This window comes from Eucyclogobius newberryi, unplaced genomic scaffold (assembly GCF_026437365.1).
Source record: "Eucyclogobius newberryi isolate DKJ021-1_F unplaced genomic scaffold, fEucNew1.0.hap1 SCAF_7, whole genome shotgun sequence".
In the NCBI taxonomy this organism is placed as follows: domain Eukaryota; kingdom Metazoa; phylum Chordata; class Actinopteri; order Gobiiformes; family Gobiidae; genus Eucyclogobius; species Eucyclogobius newberryi.
In genome coordinates this window covers 31,489,338-31,511,047 of record NW_027316389.1, presented here as the reverse complement: position 1 = coordinate 31,511,047, position 21,710 = coordinate 31,489,338, and the positions used below count along the sequence as shown (strand labels likewise).

The 21,710-nt window shown below is 41.6% G+C and overlaps 2 protein-coding genes across 2 annotated transcripts; one reads left to right on the top strand and one right to left on the bottom strand.

Annotated features, from left to right (window-relative positions):
- Positions 1 to 4: 4 nt before the first annotated feature.
- On the top strand, positions 5 to 2,428 carry tmem60 (transmembrane protein 60). The gene is made up of 2 exons (XM_072435859.1): positions 5 to 157; positions 905 to 2,428. Exon 2 carries the CDS (start codon positions 1,005 to 1,007, stop codon positions 1,407 to 1,409), a length of 405 nt encoding a protein of 134 aa, XP_072291960.1. The 5' UTR covers positions 5 to 157; positions 905 to 1,004; the 3' UTR covers positions 1,410 to 2,428.
- Positions 2,429 to 2,796: 368 nt separating this feature from the next.
- On the bottom strand, positions 2,797 to 20,719 carry LOC140349600 (uncharacterized). The gene is made up of 8 exons (XM_072436002.1): positions 20,192 to 20,719; positions 19,844 to 19,960; positions 17,961 to 18,631; positions 6,219 to 6,356; positions 5,997 to 6,139; positions 5,724 to 5,891; positions 5,098 to 5,209; positions 2,797 to 5,013 (listed from the first exon to the last, which is right to left on the bottom strand). The coding sequence occupies exons 1-8, from the start codon at positions 20,676 to 20,678 to the stop codon at positions 3,505 to 3,507; spliced, it is 3,345 nt and encodes a 1,114-aa protein (XP_072292103.1). The 5' UTR covers positions 20,679 to 20,719; the 3' UTR covers positions 2,797 to 3,504.
- Between the last annotated feature and the right edge of the window lie 991 nt (positions 20,720 to 21,710).

Here is a 21,710-nt window from a genome sequence, read left to right as displayed (position 1 = left end):
GAGCTAATGCTAACGCTAACGCTAAGTTCACAACATGAACTCAAGCACGGGCTGATCCCTGATTAAAACACCTATTTGATTTGAGTAATTATGATGTTATCTGTATTTTTTTCTAGCTTAGTTGTGAACTGAGCACTTGTGGGAACGATTGTAACTGGTAAGACACTTTTGTCCTGTTTTAAGGCTAATGTTATTTAGCTGTAAACTGTTGGAGAGCAGAAGTTGTTTCTCTGGTGGTAGTGGATAAGATGTGTCACATCTTTGTTTACTAGGTAATAAATATGATGCGATGTGTACATACTCCAAACATATATTTGCTTGCTCGTCCCATCTTATCTCCCTTAGTAATGCTTAAATTATAAAACGTTTAAACATGTATTTTCTTAAAGAGCATAAGATAGGTCTTATTTTTCAAACGATGTCTTTGATTGGTGGAATTGCACTTTAAGTAAATATCTATCGTAGGTTTGGATCAATCCAGTGACAGTTTGTGAAGAAAATGTTAAAAATAAAAGTAGAGGTGCGTTCTAGGTGAGTTATTTTATCAATAAGCGACATCCCATAGAATGTAGGGACAATTTACCTTTTTCTGACAATTTAGGTTGAATAATATAATTTTGTCAAATTATAACCATTGGGTATTCATTGCTTTCTGTCCTTGTTTATTGTATTGTTGCTAGGTAACAGTTGTGGCATTATCTCTACCTCTGTCACATCTGCTGCTCATGTCAAACCAGGAAGTAACAGGAAAAAATTGGCAAAATGTTAAACAAAATCTGAAATAGTCTGAGCTCTCATATGCACTTAGCCCTGTACATTTGAGGTGGACAATATATTCATCACCCCCTGTAGATGTCAAATAAACACATTTGTGTAACATTTGTACTCTCCGTCTTGTTTTCAGATCATTTGGGTTTGCCCTGCTGTGTCCCACTCCTCTGCTTGCAACACCTTCAGTCTCCTCTCTTGTTGTTGTTGAACCTGGCAGTGCGCCCTGTTTGTAGATGAAGATGTCCCTGGCCCAGCGCGTCCTGCTCTCCTGGGTCTTTGCTCTCATGTTCCTCATCATGCTGGTCCTCAAGCTGGACTCTAAAATCCACTGGAACTGGTTTCTTATCTTCCTCCCCGTGTGGACTTTCGACACCTTCCTCATCCTCATGCTAGTAGTAAAGATGGCGGGGCGGTGCAAGACTGACTTTGAGCCGCGGGAGGGCGAGCAGAGCCTGGTGCGGAGGTTGTGGTACCTCATGGCTCTACTGTTGAAGCTGGCCTTTTGTCTGTTTCTGTGCTGCAGACTGGAGAGGCTCACGGACATGTGGGTCAGCGTGGTGTGTGTGCCGCTCTGGGTGCTGCTGGGAGGGGCGCTGGTGGAGCTAGGACATAGTGTTTTCCACTTCAGGAGAGACTGAGCAAGGTCAATCCAAAAAAACTGTCCCGCTTGCCTTAATATGGGAAGACTTGAGCTTTAATGCATCTTTTACTGAGCAGACATGATGCCATCATGTTGCAGGATATCACAAATGATACATGCTGCTTCTAGGAATCGTAAAACAAACTGACAGCAGTGGAGTCTTACTACTGAAGTGTTGAGGGTTTTTATAGGCTTGTATATTGGTTCTAATAGGTTCACAATATGTAGATCATAATTTCAGTTGAAAGGCATTGGCAGGGGCATGAACACTCAATGTGCAATACCCTGTTTTTTGAAAGCAATATCTATGTTAATATTTTGAACATTATAATTTGTCAAATTTGCCATCTTGTGCTTTAATGTCCTTTCAAATTATAACAGTTGTGCCTCGTGTTTGAAGAATGCCACCATCTTTTTATACTAAACTAAATAGCTAATTTTTGCTGAAACAGAAAATGTTATTTAATGACACTTGTTTCATGATGGTTCCTGTAATTAGATATTAACCATAATGTCAAAACATCCAGATTTTGACAGTTAAAAAAAGAAAACTACTCTACTCCCAATAAGACGAGGCATTCTAGAACCAACCACAGTAAACCCAACGAGTTTGATACCAGGTTGAACCAGTGCATATGGGTGTTGTGCCTTTGTTTAATGCAGCTAAATACAATGCTTTTCCCCACCTACTCCTATTGGTCAGCTTCTGTCATAAGTGAGTGGATTTGACCAACTACAGTGAAGTGTAAACTCAGCAGGCTTTAGATACCCCTTCATAGCAGATAAGATACTGTATTAATTGTATAATTGTGATAAAATCATGATTTTTTGCCCACATGAAATGGGTTGAATGATTGGTCGTGGTTGTTGAGGCCATTCATGCCCAAGGGCAGCTGTGGCTACTGTGGTAATTGGTAGTACCAAGTGTGTGGAGTAAATTAAAGATTGGAAAGTGTAAAGTTCTTTGAGAATTTTGAAAGACACTATAAAAGATCCAAGGCATAGTTATTTTTAACTTAAAATGATCCAAATGGAATATTCACTTTGACTTAATGTTATAAGGTTGCTCATTTTAGTTACATTAAATATTTTTCACAAATAATTGTGTAATTTGCTGTTGTTTCAGAGGTCATGTTTGTGTAGCACTGAAAGTATCACACCATCCTGGACATCTGAAACAAAGTCTATATTTATCATTTTAGACCTTCTGGGGACACTTTAACAAAACTGTAATAATACAATCCCGTATCCATTTGATTTGATGTCAAATTGAGTCAGACTCAGGACTATTAAAAACATTGAGGCGTCACACAACAGACATGGTTAAAAATAAGATCAGAATCTGATTCAATGCCAAATCCTGTAAAACAATGTCAGCGACTTAAGACAATATTCTGAACCATTTATTGAAAGGTTCTGATCAGAGTATAAATCACACCAAGGCTTATCTTAGGAAATAAAATGTATTTACAACAAAACTTCACATACATTGGTTTCAAATAAAATCAGACCGTAAATGATATAAATAAGTTCTATGGAAAATAAAACCTGTCTTACAAAAAATATATGTAATTTCTGTATACATTTCTCACATTGGTGCTAATAACATCTATACTGTACAGTTTTGGTAGATACAGTATCATTTACAGCCCTGTGAGTGAACACCAATCTGAAAACAAGTGTTTTTAGAGTTAAAAGTAAAAACCCATGGCCTAACGCGGCAGAACCTAATGACGACTTGTGACGAGATCAAACTGGTGCCTTTTTGGACATAAAACAGAGGTGGCCGTTTTCAGATTGGCTTGTATTGTACCTAAAAATTAGGTGCTTTAAGAGGGAAGCTAAGTAGTGACAGGCACTGACACATGTCACGACATTTTCTATAGAGCCTACGTACATTCGCAAACAAACGTGAAGTGAGCTACTTAGCTTACATTCTTAGGCAACGCTAAAGTACTTGGAATATGCATCGTCTTTTTAAATAGCGGCGTTGAAATGTATTAGTAAAAAAAATGACTTTTTACTATGACAAATGAATGAGATTTAACAAAGCCTCGTCGTAAGTTGTACAGTCAAAGAAGAGACGTGGACATTCATAATAAGAAATCTTTGTGTGTCTGAGATGGCGCGTGTGTTTTTAGGGGAGATTTGAGCTGTGGGTGCTGTGGAGTCCGAGTGTCCTGTATGGACACAGCAGGTTTGCCCTGCACACAGTCCTTTACTTTTGGCCCTTTCGACGGCACCACAGTCCGGTTGTCAGAGCCAGGCTTGGACAAAGTGCTTCGAGAGTCACTGTGGTGGTGGCTCTTAGGCCGACAGTCTGTGTAAGAGGCCATGGGCTTAAAGAGGTCAAAGGTGACCAGTGTCCGTGGGGCTTTGTGTTCTGACAGGACAGAACCAGAGCTGGGAAGTTTCCTTTCATCTTTACTCGTTTCCTTTTCCTTCTTAACCTGATTGCTGCTGGCTTTGGGAGCACTGGATTTGCCGTCCTCTCTGGCTGACTTTGACTGGGAGCCGTGTGGAGTAGAAGTGCCCTCTTTGCTCTCGCGGTGCACACTCTTCTCCTTTTTCCCATGTGAAGACTTGTGTTTGTGGCCGTGCAAGTCCGTCTCTCTGTCGGGCCGGGAGTGATGCGTCTGGGAGCTGCTTCGGTCTTTGTCGTGCTCTCGCTCTCTCTTGATTTGGCCCTCTTTGTAGCTCTTCTCAGATGAGTGACATTTGCCACTTTCCCTGGTCCCGTCTGTTTCCTCATGCTCTTTCTTCTTGTTGTTTGACACAGGTGCTACTTCAGTCTTTCCGTCTCTCAGCCTCTCTCGCTCCTTCTCTTTGTCTCGATCTCGTTTGTCCCGATCCTTCTCTTTATTGCGGTCTTTCTTGTCTTTATCGCGCAGCCTGTCCTTGTCATCCCGCCCCTTTGATTTCTCCTTGTCCTTTTTGTGCATGCAGTGCGTGCTGTTTGTGCCGTCTTTACTTTTCTCTTTTAGCACTGGCGCACATGTCTTTTGTGGCCTTTCTTCTACTGTTTCATTCTCCTTTTTAACTGGTTGATCTGAATTTAATGGTACGTTATTATGAACCTCTCTGGTCTCGTCACAGTCCTTCACTGTGGGACACACGGCTTCCTCTGGCTCCATCTTGGGCTCTGCTGCTGTGGGTTGGACATTATCTTCATTAGTTTCCTCCTTTACAGTGAAAGCAGGTGTTAATGTGGAAGGGTCCATTATTTCTGCTTTCTTCTCTTCCTTTTTAATAACAGGCTCTGGTGCTTGTGAAAATAGTGGCTTCTCTTTGGGCTCCTCCTCCAGGATTGTGGTTGGACGCTCCTCCGATGCCCGTAGCTCCTCCTCGTCCTCCTCTTTGATTCGGGACAGTTCTTTTGACTGGCACTCCACCTCTTTGGCCTCCTCCTTCACCTCCTTTGGGTGGTAGAGCTGGAGTCGGATGTGCCAGGCCAGGCTGCACACGGCAGACACTGTTTTGAACTGGTGGACCACTCCTCTGGGGATGAAGTAAATGTCGTCGTGGTACAACTGGATTCGGGCGTATCGGATTCCTTCTCTCCTGAGCTGGTTCAGTTTGGCATCGTCGATCCACTGGACACACTGCGAAGGCAACAACAACAGTTAGCTGTGATGTCATGAACACAAATGACTCAGCTGTTGTTAACGGAGAGATAGAACGCTCACCTGGGACAGCGGGGGTTCGTGCAGGTCCAACTGCAGTCTCATGACCACATCTGGGAAATCTCCAGCGTGGAAACACACTACGTCTTTGGTGATCCGAGCAGGAGAGTCGCGGCTGCAAACACACTTCAGTTTACTCAACTCAAACAGAGAATATAACAGAGCAGGGATGAACTGGCCATCTGGATGCACTTTTGGGTCAGTCACGGTCAGACCTGTGCATGACACATGGCACAGTCCCCACGGACATGTGCTCCCTGGCCATGCCAAAGCCGATAGGGCAATGCCGGATGCAGGAGCGCCAGCCCCGGAGCTGCTGCAGTAACTAAAGGCTGAAATGACATTCACAAAGAATATCTACACTACTCAGTCTCTCAGTCAGTTTTACATTTATAGACTTTTTTAAAATTACAAGCCAAACTCTTTTGAAACATTATTGTCTGTGTAACAATAAACTGCCGGGGGCCGTTCCAGACCAGGTCCAGCCCTGTTACAAAGGGAACAAGTTATTTAGAAGTAAGGGGATTATTCTCACCTCCCTACAGAGTCTACAAAACTTTCAGATTGTATGTTTTTCTACACATTTTAAGGGCAGTTCAGTGACGGAAGCAGAAGAGGTGTGCACTCACTCCTCTCCACAGCGCACAGCCTTGAGCACTCCCACAGCAGCAGTGGTTTGCCTGTCAAAGCCCTGCCCGATGTGGTCAGCATGGGCCCTCGTCCGGTCCTCAAACAGCATTTCCCTGGGCTCGCTGGCTCTGGGCAGATACTGCAGGTTCTTTATCTCATTGGTGGACCTGAAACACATTTGTCACACTCAGAGACTATCTGTGCACTGGAGAGAGAGAAAGCAGAGTGTGGACTACATCAGAACAACATTTATCTGGCGTACACAAACTCACCTTTTCCTTTTGAAGGGTGACTTTGGCATGTCGGCCATTGGGATCATCTGTTCCCCGGGCCGGACCCACATAATGGGGCCATCGTCGCTCTCCGTGGGGCTCTGTAGTCGCAGACTGGAGAACGTCCCCCATGGAAGAGTCCGCTGCACAAATGAGGTGATAAATATAAATTAGAGACGTTTCACCTGCATACTGGTAAAATAGGCCACAACATGCACTTACCACGAGAAAAGGAGACCGCTCCAACATGTTTACGAACTCTGGAAAGTAGTCTCCCACTTCTTCATCCACGGCCCCCACCAGACTGACCTGCCGCATGGCCCCGGCGCGGTACGTGCCCTGGGAGTAAGTGCGCTTCACCTGTAATCACACAGTTCACATGGATGAGAACTTCAGCATATCACATTCTGACAATCTGATATTCCATTATAACACTTTTGTTTAAATTAAGGCTTCAAACGGGCATTTAGACAAAGTGGTTCCATTGGTTTCTTATGACGTAGAAAAGCATCTAACCCAGTAGTTTAGACTTGTAAAAACCATGTTCTTTAGCAGTTCAGATTTCAGTCTTCTCTCAATGTTGATGCTGCTGGCCAGGTTGAAAACGGATAAGACAAATCTAATCACAATACAGATACTTTTCTTAAATCAATAAGCCCCAGTGTAGACCTCCAATTATAATGTTTTGTTTGTTTTGAAATTCAAACTAAATTACTCTTAGAGTATTTTGTTAAAACAGATCACCACAATGCCAGACAAAGTCAAGTAGAGTCAAAAGACACTGCTCTAGCAGGTTAGCTGGTTGACTTTCTGTATAATAGGGGGCTTTTGTTGCGCTATGGGTGACATCATTTATTTAAATTATTTATGTGATCCAACCTAGTTTATTTATTATTTGATTTAATATTGTTGCAGTAATTCTAGCACTGGTTTAGGAACTATAACCTCTCAAGTAGTGCAACTCGCCAGCCTTTAACCTTTAACACGTTGGAAAAAATCTCACAAGGTCATTTCTCACATGTGAACAATCTAATGACAATATAATCCTGAGAGATCTTGTCCCATCCCTAGTGGTTTCTCTTTCACGTAAAGAATCGTCCAAAGCACAGTTGCCATAAAAGGCTTTTTAATCTAATGCCAGCAAAATGTGGATCAGTGTATTTATGAGTAGTAAATATAATGCTTAAATGTTAAAATGACCTGATACCCTGTAAGAGGCTGAATAGAAAAGCATTATTTTGATGGCCGTGTCTGCAGAGCCGCGGCGCGGTCAAATAGCCCAGCAGTTTCAGGAACCACGGCACTGCCATATAGCCTCATGGCTAACCTTAACCTTAACCCTAACCCTAAACCGGCGCGGTCAAATAGCGCAGCAGTTTCAGGAGCCGCGGCACAAAATAACATGGCAGTTTCGGCCGCGCGCCGCGGCTCTGTAGACACTCCCTATTTTGAAATACGTCACTGATGATTTTGCAGTGCATTGTCACACGTTTTATTGTATCATATCAGTTTGCATGGAAAACATGTATCGCGATACTTTAGTGAAAACCTGTTTAAAATAAAGCTGCAGTGCTTTCACAGTTAAAGTGACATGAATTCTGCAGGAGGCGAGAGCACAACTAACTCATCTGCCAAACAATACGACACGATCAAACACTAACATGTGGCTTTATGTCACATGAATGTACGTTACAAGTTACAAAGCCGTCAGCAGGGCTGCAACGATTACTCAAGTAAATTGAATAATTTGATGAAAAAAAAGCTTTTTATTATTATTTTATTGCCTTGATGATTCCTTTAATTTACATATTTAAACACAAACTTGTAGTGCTTTTGCTTCACAAGGAGCTAGTTCTGCTCGGGCCTGCAGCAACTAAAGCACAACAGAGAGAGCAACGTGTTTTAAACTCCAGGGTGACTGGGAAGAGTTCAGTTGTGTGAAAGAGCACGGTGTTTTGAGCTGTAACTCAAGTCAGTTATTTTGAAGCATTATCTCTGTGTGCTGTTCACTTTAGCCTCCGTGTTTGCCTTTTCATTGCAGACTTTCTGTTTCATACTCACGGCTCTCTGTGCTCTTTCACACAACACACACTGCTTCCCAGTCACACTTGTAAGTTTAAAACACGCCGCTCTCTCCTCTGTTGTGCTTTGAAACAGTCTACATCCATGGAAACAGCACGGAGGACCACGAGTATGAAACAGAAAGACACGGAGGCTAAAGTGAACAGCACACAGAGCTAATGCCGCAAAATGACTAAATACAAACTGCAGAGCAGCTCAAAACACCAGGATCACTGGTCTCACTCAAAATAAAGTTTTATAAACAAGTTTCTTATTTTAAGGCTTCTGTAACTGTCTACAAACAGTCTGGTGACAAGTTAATTCGTCCTTTATATATATATTCTTTATATACAAACAGAACAGCTTGGACTGGTGAAGTGAAGTGTTGCGTTTTGGGGACAAACTTATGTGAAATTAAGAATAAAATGCGTTATTCTAAGCAGAACTCCTTATTTGTTTATTACTATAAACTAATGTTTATAAAAAAATATTTAATATGTTTTTAAATAGTTTGCGACATCGGTCAAAATGAACCGATTAATTGAAGAAAACAATTGATAGATTACTCGATGGGTGAAGCTGCAGTGTCAGTATCAGTATTGTTACCCTTGGGGGTCATTTGAGTACATGGCATAATAAAGGGCCAATCACATGGCATTTAGGGCCCACAGGCAGGAACCAATCACAGAGCAGCATTGTGCTTTGGGCAGAAGTCAAAACAACCAAACCTAAACAAACACAGCGACAATTTTATGTTGGAAAAATGTGGGACATTTTGTACATTTTGTACATTTGTGGATGAGAAAGAAGACCATGTTTCTGAACGCTGGATTTAACACTTTTTCAATTAGGGCCAGACCAATATTTTGGGGTTCTGATACGATACCGATATAAAAGGAGGTTGGAGGTGCCAACAGCCAATATATAACTGCCGAAATATGTAGTAATGTGAAATCATTATAGGCAGCTGATAATAAGTGCGTCAGGCTCTATTAATTCTAAATTGTATTTATAAAGGCGAAATGTATTGTTATTTTGCCTCTTGAGTTTTAAAGACTGAAATTTTGTTTGAACAACACTCTTTTTGACAGACTTAATCACTTTAAAAGGAGCCAATGAGAGAACAGAGGAAATCTTTCACATTTCATGTGCAAAGCGCCAACTAAAGTAAACAAAAAAAAACTAAGCATCAAAATGGACACATTTACCACACTCACCGCTCAGGCTACCTGGGATCCCAACTCTTCACCAAAAAGTTTATTTTAATCCTAACTTCAAACGATTGTCAGCTGTAAATAATATGCAGCATGTTTGTTGCCAACAGCAGTAGCAGCGTGTGTGCCAACGTTAGCTGACCAGAACATTCTTCTCTAAACTGACACTTTACAAAAAACATGTCACTGATGTGATCTGTGCTGAAGTTGACTTTTATATTTCTAGTAAGTAGCTGTGATCAGTATTTAAAACCAGCGCTGCCTCAGTCAGAGCCATGAATGGTCAGAGCGACACACAAACGTCACTTTGGAGATGCATTCAGCTGCACTACAGCATCTCACACACACAAACTACTACACTAACTATTGGAGCATTCATCTGTCTTCTCGAGAGTCTAAGCTTTAAAACAATGTACAACATTCCCAGGTGGATATATGGGCCGGGCCCTAATCTAGATTTGTCTGCGACTGCTGTTGTGACGCTTTGACCAATCAGCATGAAGCGCCTTCATGTGAAGAACTTCATTCAGAGACAGACACAGATCCACTTTACTGTGAAGTGATTGGGGCTTAAAGTCCATACGACACATTAGACTATACTTCTCAGTAAAACAAAGATTTGACCTAAGATTTTTTCCATTTTATTTAAAGGCGGTATGGACGATTTTTCGGCGATTTGAGAACGCAGCCGGAAGTGCACATGCGCACTCCCCCGTGTGGACCGATACAACACACACGTGCGTTTATTAGCGCAACGGAGCGCATCACATCGCTCGTCTCCCGTAGATTTCTGTCCACTTCTGCGTCAGCTCGAACTGTCTTTCTCCGTCTTCATTTTGCCCCGCACACTGAGGGAACTATATTATGATAGATCCATGCGCTTAGACACGCGGAAACGTGGGGACGAGCCTGACGCAGCTGCAGGTGAGCGGTAGGTGCATTTTATGATTGATACGTGGCAGGACAAATGATTTATCCACGCCACGAGGAAATATGATCAAAAATTTGCTGAAAAAAATCGTCCATACCACCTTTAATTTGGTAATTTAGGTGATGTTAATAATGTCACTTCCTGGTTTGACACACAACTGTTACTTGGCAACCAGATAGTAAACAAGGGCCAAAGGCTATTTTAAATCATACAATAATTATGATTTGAGTTATAATTACACCTGACAACACCTTTATTTTGTAAAATGATTTCTCTGCATTTAGATAGAATGGCGCTTTATGATGACATCACAGAGGGATTCTGTTGAACTCAGCCCTACTTTCTGTAATTTGACTTTTATTTGAAAACATTTAGAAAAGCATGAGAACCTGTCATAAGTGTTCACAGAATTTGGTTTTTTGCCATTCAAGACAATTTTAATGCAAATTTGATACATTTAATCCTATTACAATCTCAAAATCTAAAATTTGTGTGTGAAGACTAAATCAATTAAATCTGAATAAAGGTGTAATATAAGAATGGTCTTCAGTCAAACCTATTCAAAGGACTTTGTATTGACTTTTCAGTTAAAACAAGGCTCATTTGATCCAGAACTATAAATCATGCCAGTCATGCTTTTTTCCTTGACTTTAATACTTAAATAAATTCAAATATAATCTCTTAATTTCTTTGGCTGCTCTTTGCTAAATATGTTTGTGTTCTAAAAACATTGCTTTTGGTGGAATTCTGGGCAGGTCATGTCTGCAAACACGACTCATCATGTAGTGTGCAGCAGCAGAGATGATGTGTCTGACACTGATCAGGGGAGAAACTGCCAGAGTCCGATAGAAATAAACCTGTTGGTCATGTTGGCTCAGAACATGAGTCTGAAATGGCTCTCACAGACACGGCCCCTGCAGAGGGGCTTCTGAGAGCTGCACTTACATCACGTCAGACAGAGCACAAGAAAGTCAGATTCTGTACGTAAACTACAAAGATAGTAAAACAATTATTTAGTTTAGTAACTTAGTAGTAACTAACAGTTCTCTCTTAAAGGTTAATCCTTGATGAATCCAGATGGTAGGCAGTGTTCTTGCTGAGGGGTTTTAGCATGACGGGCCGCCTGCTTTGGCTGGTCACCGCCATGCTCGCCGCACTGTCCCACCGCCATCCTTCAACCTCAGCCCAGCCAGAACACTGTTGTACTGTGAACTCCAGAATCTTAATTTTAGAACACAAACAGTCTAATAAACAAGAGGAAACATGTTGCTTCTCAGTTGTACTCTACCTACACAAACACTGTGCTCCATGTTGCACCTTAACACCAAACATGTTCCTATGTTTGTGAACCGTGTTCAATGACAATGACAAGCCCTTTCTCATTCTGATGGCCTGTTCAAGAGGGTACTCATTTATTAGAAAATGCATTTGTAGATTCCCATGTGTTTGTATTTTCAACATAATTATTCAAAAAGATACATTTCATTGTATATCCCTACAGTAACTGCATCTCTGTAGTGCGTAGGCACTGAACCACTGGAACTGCCCCGGTGTAAGACTTAAAGAAATAAAAGAGGATTTTCCGACGATTCAAGAACTCAAGCGACTGTTAGTCCCTTTTTTTTTAAAAAACCCTCACCCACTTGTTCTTTCCAAGAGGCCGCCATCCATCAAACCTACAGCTCCACTGTTATAAGTTTGTTTGTTAGAGCGACGGATCACATCGCATCTCTCGTCTCCGAAGATTTCAGTCTTTCTCTGTCGTCTCTGTACACTGAAGGAACTCGCTAAACACACACCGGCATATCAACCACACATGCACAGCCAGGGAAATGTGCTGCTATTCTGGGAACGAGGCTGCAGGTGTGCAGTAGCATGCAAGGGATGATTGACATGTGGGAGAAATACTCTGGCTGTCCACGCCACGAGGAAATGAGACTCAGAGTGCACGCCAAAAATCTATTATCTTATATTAATCTATTATTCCTTTAAGCTGCTGCTGTGTGGATAGAAGAAAAGCTGACAAAAATGTAGCCATTAAAAGTAGAAGAAAATGTCTACGGAATAATATTATAGCACCATGTCAGGAACTGTTTGACACGCTGGCTACACGTGTGACCTAAAACGTTCGGGGGTCCGAGGGTTAATTGTAATGTTGGTGCTGATTGATTCAAAAAGGGCACAACCCCAGCCATTAATGTACAGCTGCACTTTTACAAATGCCAGATTTACAGTTTGTTTCTAACATTGGGAAACTTCACTTCAGTTCTTTATCCTAATAATAACCCAAATATGTAGTAATAGCAACTGTGTATTTGTTTCATTATGAGTGAAGAGTTGCAATGCATATTAATATTGATCGTGAATCACAATATATTGAAATCTCAATATATATTGAATTGTGCCCTTTATATCGTGTAAAAGGAATATTGTCCCAGCACCATTTTGAAGATATGCAAAATCTGAAAATCAAGTATGTTATTTCTAGAAAAAAATGCTGTAAAAAGAGCTGATTAAAAATGTTAATGTTATATTGTAAACCTTCAAATAAAAAGGTATTTGGTAGGGCTGAGCAATAAAATTGATTTAATCGATTAATTGGATTAAGGCTCATCTCAATTTGTCTGTAAGAAAATCTATTTTATTTCCCCCACCTCCCTCTGGGCTTCCGTAGCTCAGCCTCGCTACAGGAAGTTCAGCACAAGCGTGAACAGCAGGGCAGAGAGTGACTTTCCAGGAAAAACACAAACTGCGTTTTTGGAATGCCAGAAACAGTATTAGTGTTTTATGAGCGTGTTAAATGTGCAGCGGCAGCGCCTCACACGGGCCATGGAAGGAGAATCGTCAGAGGAATGTTACAGCCGCTGCTGACGCTGAACCAATGTCCCGTGTGAAGAGCCAGTGTCCCGTGTGAAGAGCCAGTGTCCCGTGTGAAGAGCCAGTGTCCCGTGTGAAGAGCCAGTGTCCCGTGTGAAGAGCCAGTGTCCCGTGTGAAGAGCCAGTGTCCCGTGTGAAGAGCCAGTGTCCCGTGTGAAGAGCCAGTGTCCCGTGTGAAGAGCCAGTGTCCCGTGTGAAGAGCCAGTGTCCCGTGTGATGAGCCAGTGTCCCGTGTGAAGAGCCAGTGTCCCGTGTGAAGAGCCAGTGTCCCGTGTGAAGAGCCAGTGTCCCGTGTGATGAGCCAGTGTCCCGTGTGAAGAGCCAGTGTCCCGTGTGAAGAGCCAGTGTCCCGTGTGAAGAGCCAGTGTCCCGTGTGAAGAGCCAGTGTCCCGTGTGAAGAGCCAGTGTCCCGTGTAAAGAGCCAGTGTCCCGTGTGTTAAATCAGCCCCAACTCTAATGATTAGTGAGTTTGATCTCATTCATAAATGGAACTAGAGATCCCCCCACAGCCTTGATTTACAACATGATCACTTTTCAATACATATACTTGAGCTGAAACTAGACAAGGCTTGTGCGCATGCTCCACGGCCCACGCTGACCTATGACCCCGGAAACAAAACCATACAAGGAAGCCGGTCGCTTACAAGGAAGAACACAACCGCATTCATTCACCAGGGTTAGCGTGCACTTTATCTGCACAATAACTAACGCAGACATTACAATAGATGAACAAAACTATCCATCTTGCCGTTATTCAAAAAATGTGTCTGATCATTAACCTTAACCTGTTACCACCCACCTATTTTCGCCCTGTGCACAATGGTTGGACATACCCAAATGGCATTGCTTATTAAAAGAGGATCTTATGTTCCACATGCAAGTGTGATGCATCATTAGAAAGCTTAGGCCTTCTAGTTTCTGCAGATGTGCACATGAACACTGTCAGGGCTTCAGAACTTACACTACAGAGGCCCAAACATAAACAAAACATCCTTTTTTAGTCTCGCCTGAATATTGTCAATTTGTAATGGTCCTGAGCAGGACATACTTCATTGTGTGCATATGCTGTTCACTGTACATGATGTTTATCTTGTTGACAACAACTGTGTAAAGTTTCAGATCTCTAGGAACAGGCATTTTGGTGCTGTTGACCTTTTTGTATCAAAAAGTATATTCGGAACAAGTGATCAAATATGTGCCAACTGTGCCAAACTGTTTTATTAAAATTTTAGCTCCTCTATGATCATAAAACATACATTTTGATGTTTTGTAGGCCACTAATAGCAATTATAACTGCTAAAAACAATATATGTGAAAATGTGTAAATATGAGTTTACCCATGAATTTCCCATATAGAGGTTAAAAAAATATATATATTATAATATTTTTATTTTATTTTTGTATTGGTATAATAATACATATAACAAAATGCACGTCCAAAAGGCTAATAAACTCAGAAAACGTTATGCGCAAAAACCCTGCCGAGAAATCTGGCTCTTTACAGCCTTCCCGGAGCCTTACGCACGAGAATACAGAAGATTCTGTGTCAATAAGCCCTTTGTCCCGCCTACCAGGAGAAAGGTCTCCTCATTGGCTACAATAATATGTCACTCAAAGTCTCCTTGAGTGACATATTATTGTAGCCAATGCAGCAGAAGCTAAGGGCTAAAAACAAAGATGGACGCGCGCTTTGGGAGCGCCGAATTTTTTCCTCCGGAGGCTGTAGCAAACAAACCCGGTGACAGAAAAATTCGTGGATGGTCTCATTCTGTAGGTAACAGTCTAAGGAAGAGATCGATGTCAAACACTATCGTATAAGTCAAACAGGTAATTTGTTATGGACGGAGAAATGCGCCGGACAAGCGCATTCTCGTCCGGCGAGAAACGAAGAAAAGTTTGTTTACTTGACAATATCTCGAAATCGGATAACTTCAGGAAAAATACAAGTGGATATTGTTTTTCCAATGGTTCCTTACGGACAGACTGAGTACAAGGATGTACAGAATTAAAGCCGTTTCGTCCGTCATTAACAGCAAACGGGTAGGACATGCGTTTGTAAAAGTTGAGACTTTCTCACAAACTATTGGCAATTGCTTCTTGGGGCATATTATTCAATGTAAATCAATGACATCTTCGTTTTGTTGAGAAAATAAGCTTTAAAATGATGTATGGCTTGCTGGTATTGACCACGGAAATAAAAGTGATGATGTAAGAGAATATTTGAGATATAGAAAATGTTCGCCGGCGGACAGGTGGGTGGTAACAGGTTACTGATACGTTTAAAGACATGTTTTATCACATTTCAGTTTGATGACTGAATATGATTACTGGGATACTCACAAGAACAAACAAAATATGATCACAATAAAAGATAAAACTAAATAATTGATGGCATTGATACAATAACCTTAAACGAACAACACCAAAAAAGCATGAAAAAGAGCAGAAAGTTACCCCCTAAAAAAAGAAAAAGTATAAGGATGAATATTGAGCCCTAAAATATATTGTTCCAACTATCATATATTAAACGATACGTGGATACATAACGGGAGGTGCACTAAACTGGGGGAAATTAACCATGTCGTGTGCAGACTTCACTTTGAGCCTGCAGAACGTCTCCAGCCAGATTCAACTCAATTGTTTCTGAATAAAAGCCAAGCTGGCATGGAGCGGTGGCTGAACTCTGGAGGAGCGCAGCAGAGGGACACATGATGCCACCAGCCACGACGTGATTCAAGCCAATTCCAAATGGATCTGGACTTGGAAAAATATTGTAAATGTTGATTTTGAAGGTATGGAAAGTTGGAATATTGAGTTTCTAATTAAAAGTGATGTTTCAAATAAGAGTATTAGGTGACAATTCTGCCCTTTTGTGATTCATTTTACAGACAGATCATTAAACCTCAACTAATTTGTTTGTTCAAAGACATGTTATCGAGATATTCCTAATTTACTATATTCTAAATTTACTGGGTAGCCGAGTTGTGGTACATAATGTATAAATAACAAATGTGTGGAGAATGTTAATTTTTGGGTCTCTCCCACAGAAAAACAGGCTGAACGTTTGAGTCAGCTGAGCTCACGGTCCATGTGCTAACTGCAAACTGGAATAAAAATAGAAGCTTTAAAAAAGGTCATCATCTGCAACATTTTGGAAAAAATTTAAACTTTTTTTCTAACAAGTATGGCATTTGGGATTAAAATGGCAATAAATGTTTAAACAGTTGTATTTTGTTTGCACCTTGTAAACAACTCCAGGAGCTGTAACATGTGAGAGCAAACTGAAATATGATCACATAAAGAACCCTATGCATTTCAGAACATCTAAGGTCTAAAATGTAGGTACAAGACTTTTCTGTAAAAAGCCTGGGTATTTCCTCGTTTACAGAGGACATTCTACCATAATAATTGCAGCCTTTGTGATTTGATAATAGTGCCAACTCAAATTACAATTTAATTTTGTGTCGATAGTGATATCATACAGCTCTAAATCTAAGGCTTTGCCTTTTTGCCTTGCAGTTTATTGATGCAAACCCGTTATTTCTCTTTAGATCTTTTACCATATTTTTGAAATCCAACCTGTTATAAAAGTGAATGGTGTATAAATGACTTTGGCATGTTGAAAGCAGAGAGGGAAGGCTGGGAAGGTGTTATGTAAGAATCTTAACCCCTCAAATGGTAAGAGGTGGGGCTCTACTCAAAATATAAATCCAGACTTCATGGTGAGACATGTATGATACAGAGACGTGTATCGTGATACATTTAAACTACATTCATTACAAACTGTTATACTCTAACCTGCTGATTACTGCATTAAGGCTGAATCTTCTAGAGACTTATTCACAGGACAATTGCATTTTGATATTAATGCCATGAACATAAATTCCAATGCATTGTTATTCTACATAATCAAAATATGATTTTAGTAAAAGTTCCAAACTAATTTTAAGGGCCATCCATGTAACAGGACATGCCTCGTATCAAGTGTGTGTATCAGGATATGTATTGTGTGTATCAGGATAAGTATTGTGTGTATCAGGATATGTATTGTGTGTATCAGGATATGTATTGTGTGTATCACAATACGTCACAAAGGCGCCGGTCCAGCTGGCAGCCCGGTGCAACGCTCCGCTCTTTTTTCACACTTTTTTCACACTTATGTGCTTTATCTTTTGTATTTTGTAAATATTTTTTCTACTTTAGTTGTACGATCGGGACACGCGCTGGAATCGCTTAATTCAACTTGTTTCGACTTTGTTCGGCTGGATTATTGAGTGTTTTTCGTTGCGTCGTCGTGATGTGCGTTAGCTCTGAGCTAGCCCCCCCCGGCCCCACCGCGCTCCTCGGCCACAGCCGCCGTATGGATCGGCGCCGGTGCGTTTATACAAAGGAGGAACTCATGAAACTGCGGAAAACCATCGTCTTACCCGGAGATCGTCACGTTATCCCGGCGGACATCCTAATTTTTCACCTCCATCCCTTGTTGGGAAATGGGAGGTTTTGTCTATAGGAGTTTTTGTTTATAAGAGTTCTTCTATTGAGAGTGTTTTTTAAACTTCCTATATTCTGTTATCTGTCCTTTTCCTCTGTATCTACCTGCGTTGTATCAATGAAATTTCCCCATGTGTTTCCCCCTGGTTTAATGTGTGGACAATAAAGGATTATCTTATCTTACCTTATCAGGATATGTATTGTGTGTATCAGGATATGTATTGTGTGGGGAAGCAATACCCAGCCCAAGTAAGAGCTCGTCTTGTGTTTAACATAGTCATTTAGCTTGAACTATAATTTACTGAGTAATCAGTGATTATTTGACATTAAAGTGACATGTCTAAGACCCACAGGCAGCACTGTGGCCTGCTCCTGCTCTCCTTCCCTCACCTGGGTGTAGAAGTTCGCCATACTCGTCGTCTCAATATCCTTCTTCCCCAGGACTTCCATCTTCACTGGTGAGTTGGGAAAATTTAAGGAGAAATAATCCAGGAAGTCTGGGAGGTACGCCGCCGCTCCGTGGATAATCCCCATGACGAAGCACGCGGCGTGGGCCTGGTCCTCGCTGAAGGAGAGGGCCACGAACTCCTCTGCGAAGCGCTCCATCTCCGCCGCCGAAAGGCCGGAGAGCTGATCGCCGTAGGCATGGACCACGGACGCTCCCCCGTTTGCCTGCTGCTCCACGTGGATGAGCCGGCCGAACTCCAGCCCTGGTAAGCCCGGGGACGAGGTGCAGTGGAGGGGGGAGCAGTAGCCCGGGCGCTCCACGGCGGGGGACGGGACAGACGAGGAGGAACCGTTTGTCTCCTGGTGCGGAGGCTGTGGTGGCGGGGTGGAATTGAGGAAAGTGCTGCTGCTGCTGTTGCCGTTCATTTTGCTGAGGAAGTCGGGCAAGGCCAGGGACACTCCGGAGCACACGGTCTGACAGGAGCGGTGGTACATCTTGGGACGGCCGTGTCGTTCCTTGGGCCGCTCGCCGTCTTTGTGTTTCTTTTTCTTCTTCTTTTTCAGCTTCTTCAGCAGGTCTTCCTCTGATCCAAATTTGGATTTCTCCTTGGACTCTGCAAAACAAAAATGGAACAGATCAAGACGTTGTTCGGTGCTTGTACAAAATAGGGCCGCAAGATTCATCGCTATCGAGTCTAAAAGGGGGCAAAATGGCAAAAACTGCAATTTAGAAAGTAATTTCCTCCACAAATAAGAATTTCTATCGTTTATCCTGTAGCTTAGATCTGTAAAAACACATTCTGAAATGCATGTGATTTTTATATTAAATCTGTTAAAAAGCATATTTAAGTCTTGTAGTTAATTCTCCAGGAGGCGTTTAACTTTAAGCAGAAGCATATTATTAAAACATAAATACTTCAAACAAATGCATGATTTTGCAGCCCTACAATTGTGCAGGCCTACAACGTAACGCTTTTTATTGAGCAGGCCAGAAGAACTGTTGGTTAATTAATTATCGGTATAGTTGTATAACACTTTTTGGAGGTGGCAGTTCCGATTCCATGGAAGTAGAAAGTTAAAACCAGTTTCTCTACTGAAACAGCTTTTATGCCAAAGTGTGGAATATAATTGCCAAAAGAACAACATTTTCATGAAAACAAGCAGGAGGGGGCTCCTTCTCCAGGTACGAGTCAGGTTCGTGGAGGTATGAGCCTGCTCACCAGTGTGTTTTTCAGCACAATAAAAGAGAAAAAACATGACTTTATCTTGCACTATGTAACTTTTCTGGTGGCGCGTATCGCATCTGCTTTTCTTAAAATGTTCCACAGTATAGCATTAAACATATATCATTCAATTAAATATGTTTTCATTAGTTAAAAAAGCATCACGAAATACAAGTTTAAATGAATGCCATACTGAGAAACATTAACATCGGTAACATCTCCATGGCAACAAGCAGGTGGCAGACACTCCATTAGAAGTGGCATAATGAACCCTTTAAAAAATGAACCATGTTTTGCACATTTGGACAACCAACCATACAACCTGAACTTATTATTGTATTAATGTTGTATTATTTGGTATGACTCATTACACAGTGTTCATTAATAAAGCTAAGTGTTTAGATTTAAATGAAAATGGCGCACTTTGCCTCTTACTCAAACAAACTTTCTAACAATCTCATGATTCTGATATGATTCTGAGACTTTTAGCTGTATAAACATAATCATAAAAGGTCATTAAAGCATCCTAAAAAGACTAAAAACAGGAGTGTGCATGACATTGTGGGCCACAGTGTTCTGGTGACGGGGTGAATGCTGCTCTACCTTTCAGAGGAGACATAACTTCTCCGTTCTCTCTTCCCATGTCATGAACAGATGGCAGCTTGTGATTTTTCCACTCCTTGCTCTTTTCCTTTTTCCTCTCTTCTTTAACACGGTCATCTGGAAACAGAAAATACAAAAGTGTGTTAGGAGCAGAAACGTCAGTACTAAAGTCAGCAGAAACATTTCCACGTGCAACAAGACTATCTGGGCCTAATAAACATTGCGGCCTAAAGGACAGCTCAAACGTGCTCCAAGTCCTTAAATACCACCACAGTGTTGATTTAATGACATGTTTAATGCGTTAGTGCGTGAAAACCCGCCGCAGCGTGCTCCCGCGGGGTCCGGTACCTCTCTGGGGCGCCTTCACGTCGCCGTTCTCCGTCTTTGTATGGCAGCTAGCGGGGCTCAGTCTCTCCACAGCGGCGCCCGGACTCCGCCGCGCTTCGCTGCTTTTCTCCTTCTCCTTGTGACGCTTCTCCTTCGACTTCTTCACTTTGTGCGGCGACGCGAGGAAGTTGCTTATTTTGAAGATCTTTCGCGCGGGAGTCCCGGGCAGTGAGGCGGCGGAGTGGCTCGCCTTGGCCGGGCCGTAACTCCATTTCGCTGGGCTCCCACAACTCTGCTTCCCGTTGTGTTTTTCCCCTGCGCACACCTCTCCGTTCAGTTTGCCGTGCTTCGGGGCCTTCTCCTCCAGGCGGGTCTTCTTTGGCGGCGGCGGGTAGTTTTCGTTGGAAGACTGCGGTCTGCTCTCCGGTGACCGTTTAGCAAGAAGGGCTTTGGGGGAATTTGTTTTGCTGTTTGCTGCGAAATGCATGGAGTCCACGGACTCGGCCATCTTGGAAGTTTCTATTTTTTACGGTCAGACGTAACTGGTGCGTGAGAGACAGGCCGGGGCGGGGCTTAACCTAACGCGCGTCCCGTGCTGCGCAAGGAGGAGGGGCCAAAGCCCCCGGAAGCCAAGATGGCCGCAATTGAAGCCTATGGAGCTGCTCATTGGCGCATGGTTCCGAAAAAGTTTTTTAGTTCCGCATTACTTCCTGAATACTGTCTCATTTACGCCCACTTTTGTGACGTCATTGCCGTAAGGCTTTGGCGTCAGGAGCGCGTACGTCACAGCAGCGTGAAAGACTGAGAACAGTCAACACGGACTTTTGGAATGATTCGGCTTGAAATAGTCTGTTTACGTAACGTATAATGATGGATTGTTATATCCATCTACAAATATACATGTATCATGTTGTAAAGGACTGATATTTAAGAGAATTATAAAGAAGTGTTAAGATAAAAAGTCTGGTTTAATGACAATAAATTACATTTAGAGGTGGAATAACGTCCTCATCATTTTCTGTAGTTTTTGGTTTGGGTATATATTTTGTTATTAACTTTTCAGTTATTTATTTACATAATATAATTTGGCCAATATGCTTTTTTTTAATCAAATGAGAAGAAATATAAAATATAATCATCAATTCTGTTACATAATTGAGTTAAGCAGTATTCAATTATATTCACTTTTTCCTTTTTGTGTCATGTCAATCTTTAATAAATACAAAACACATTTGTTTATTAATGTATTTAATAAGAATAATGAACATGAATGAACTTGTTCAATAAATGCAAATCTGATTATAACTACAAATGATAAATTGATTTTAGCCAGTTTTAGTTGAGTTTTAAAGCTACAATGTGGGAGTCCCTTATTAAGGAGTTTTGGAGTCTGTGTACTGTTTATTATTATTATCATCATTAATAGAATCAGAAAAGGTTTATTGCCATTGTCAAAGAACAGAATTCACAAACAGTGGAACTTGCTTTGGTGATTCAGTGCAACATAAAAATAGTAACAATGATAAAACAACCTGTATAA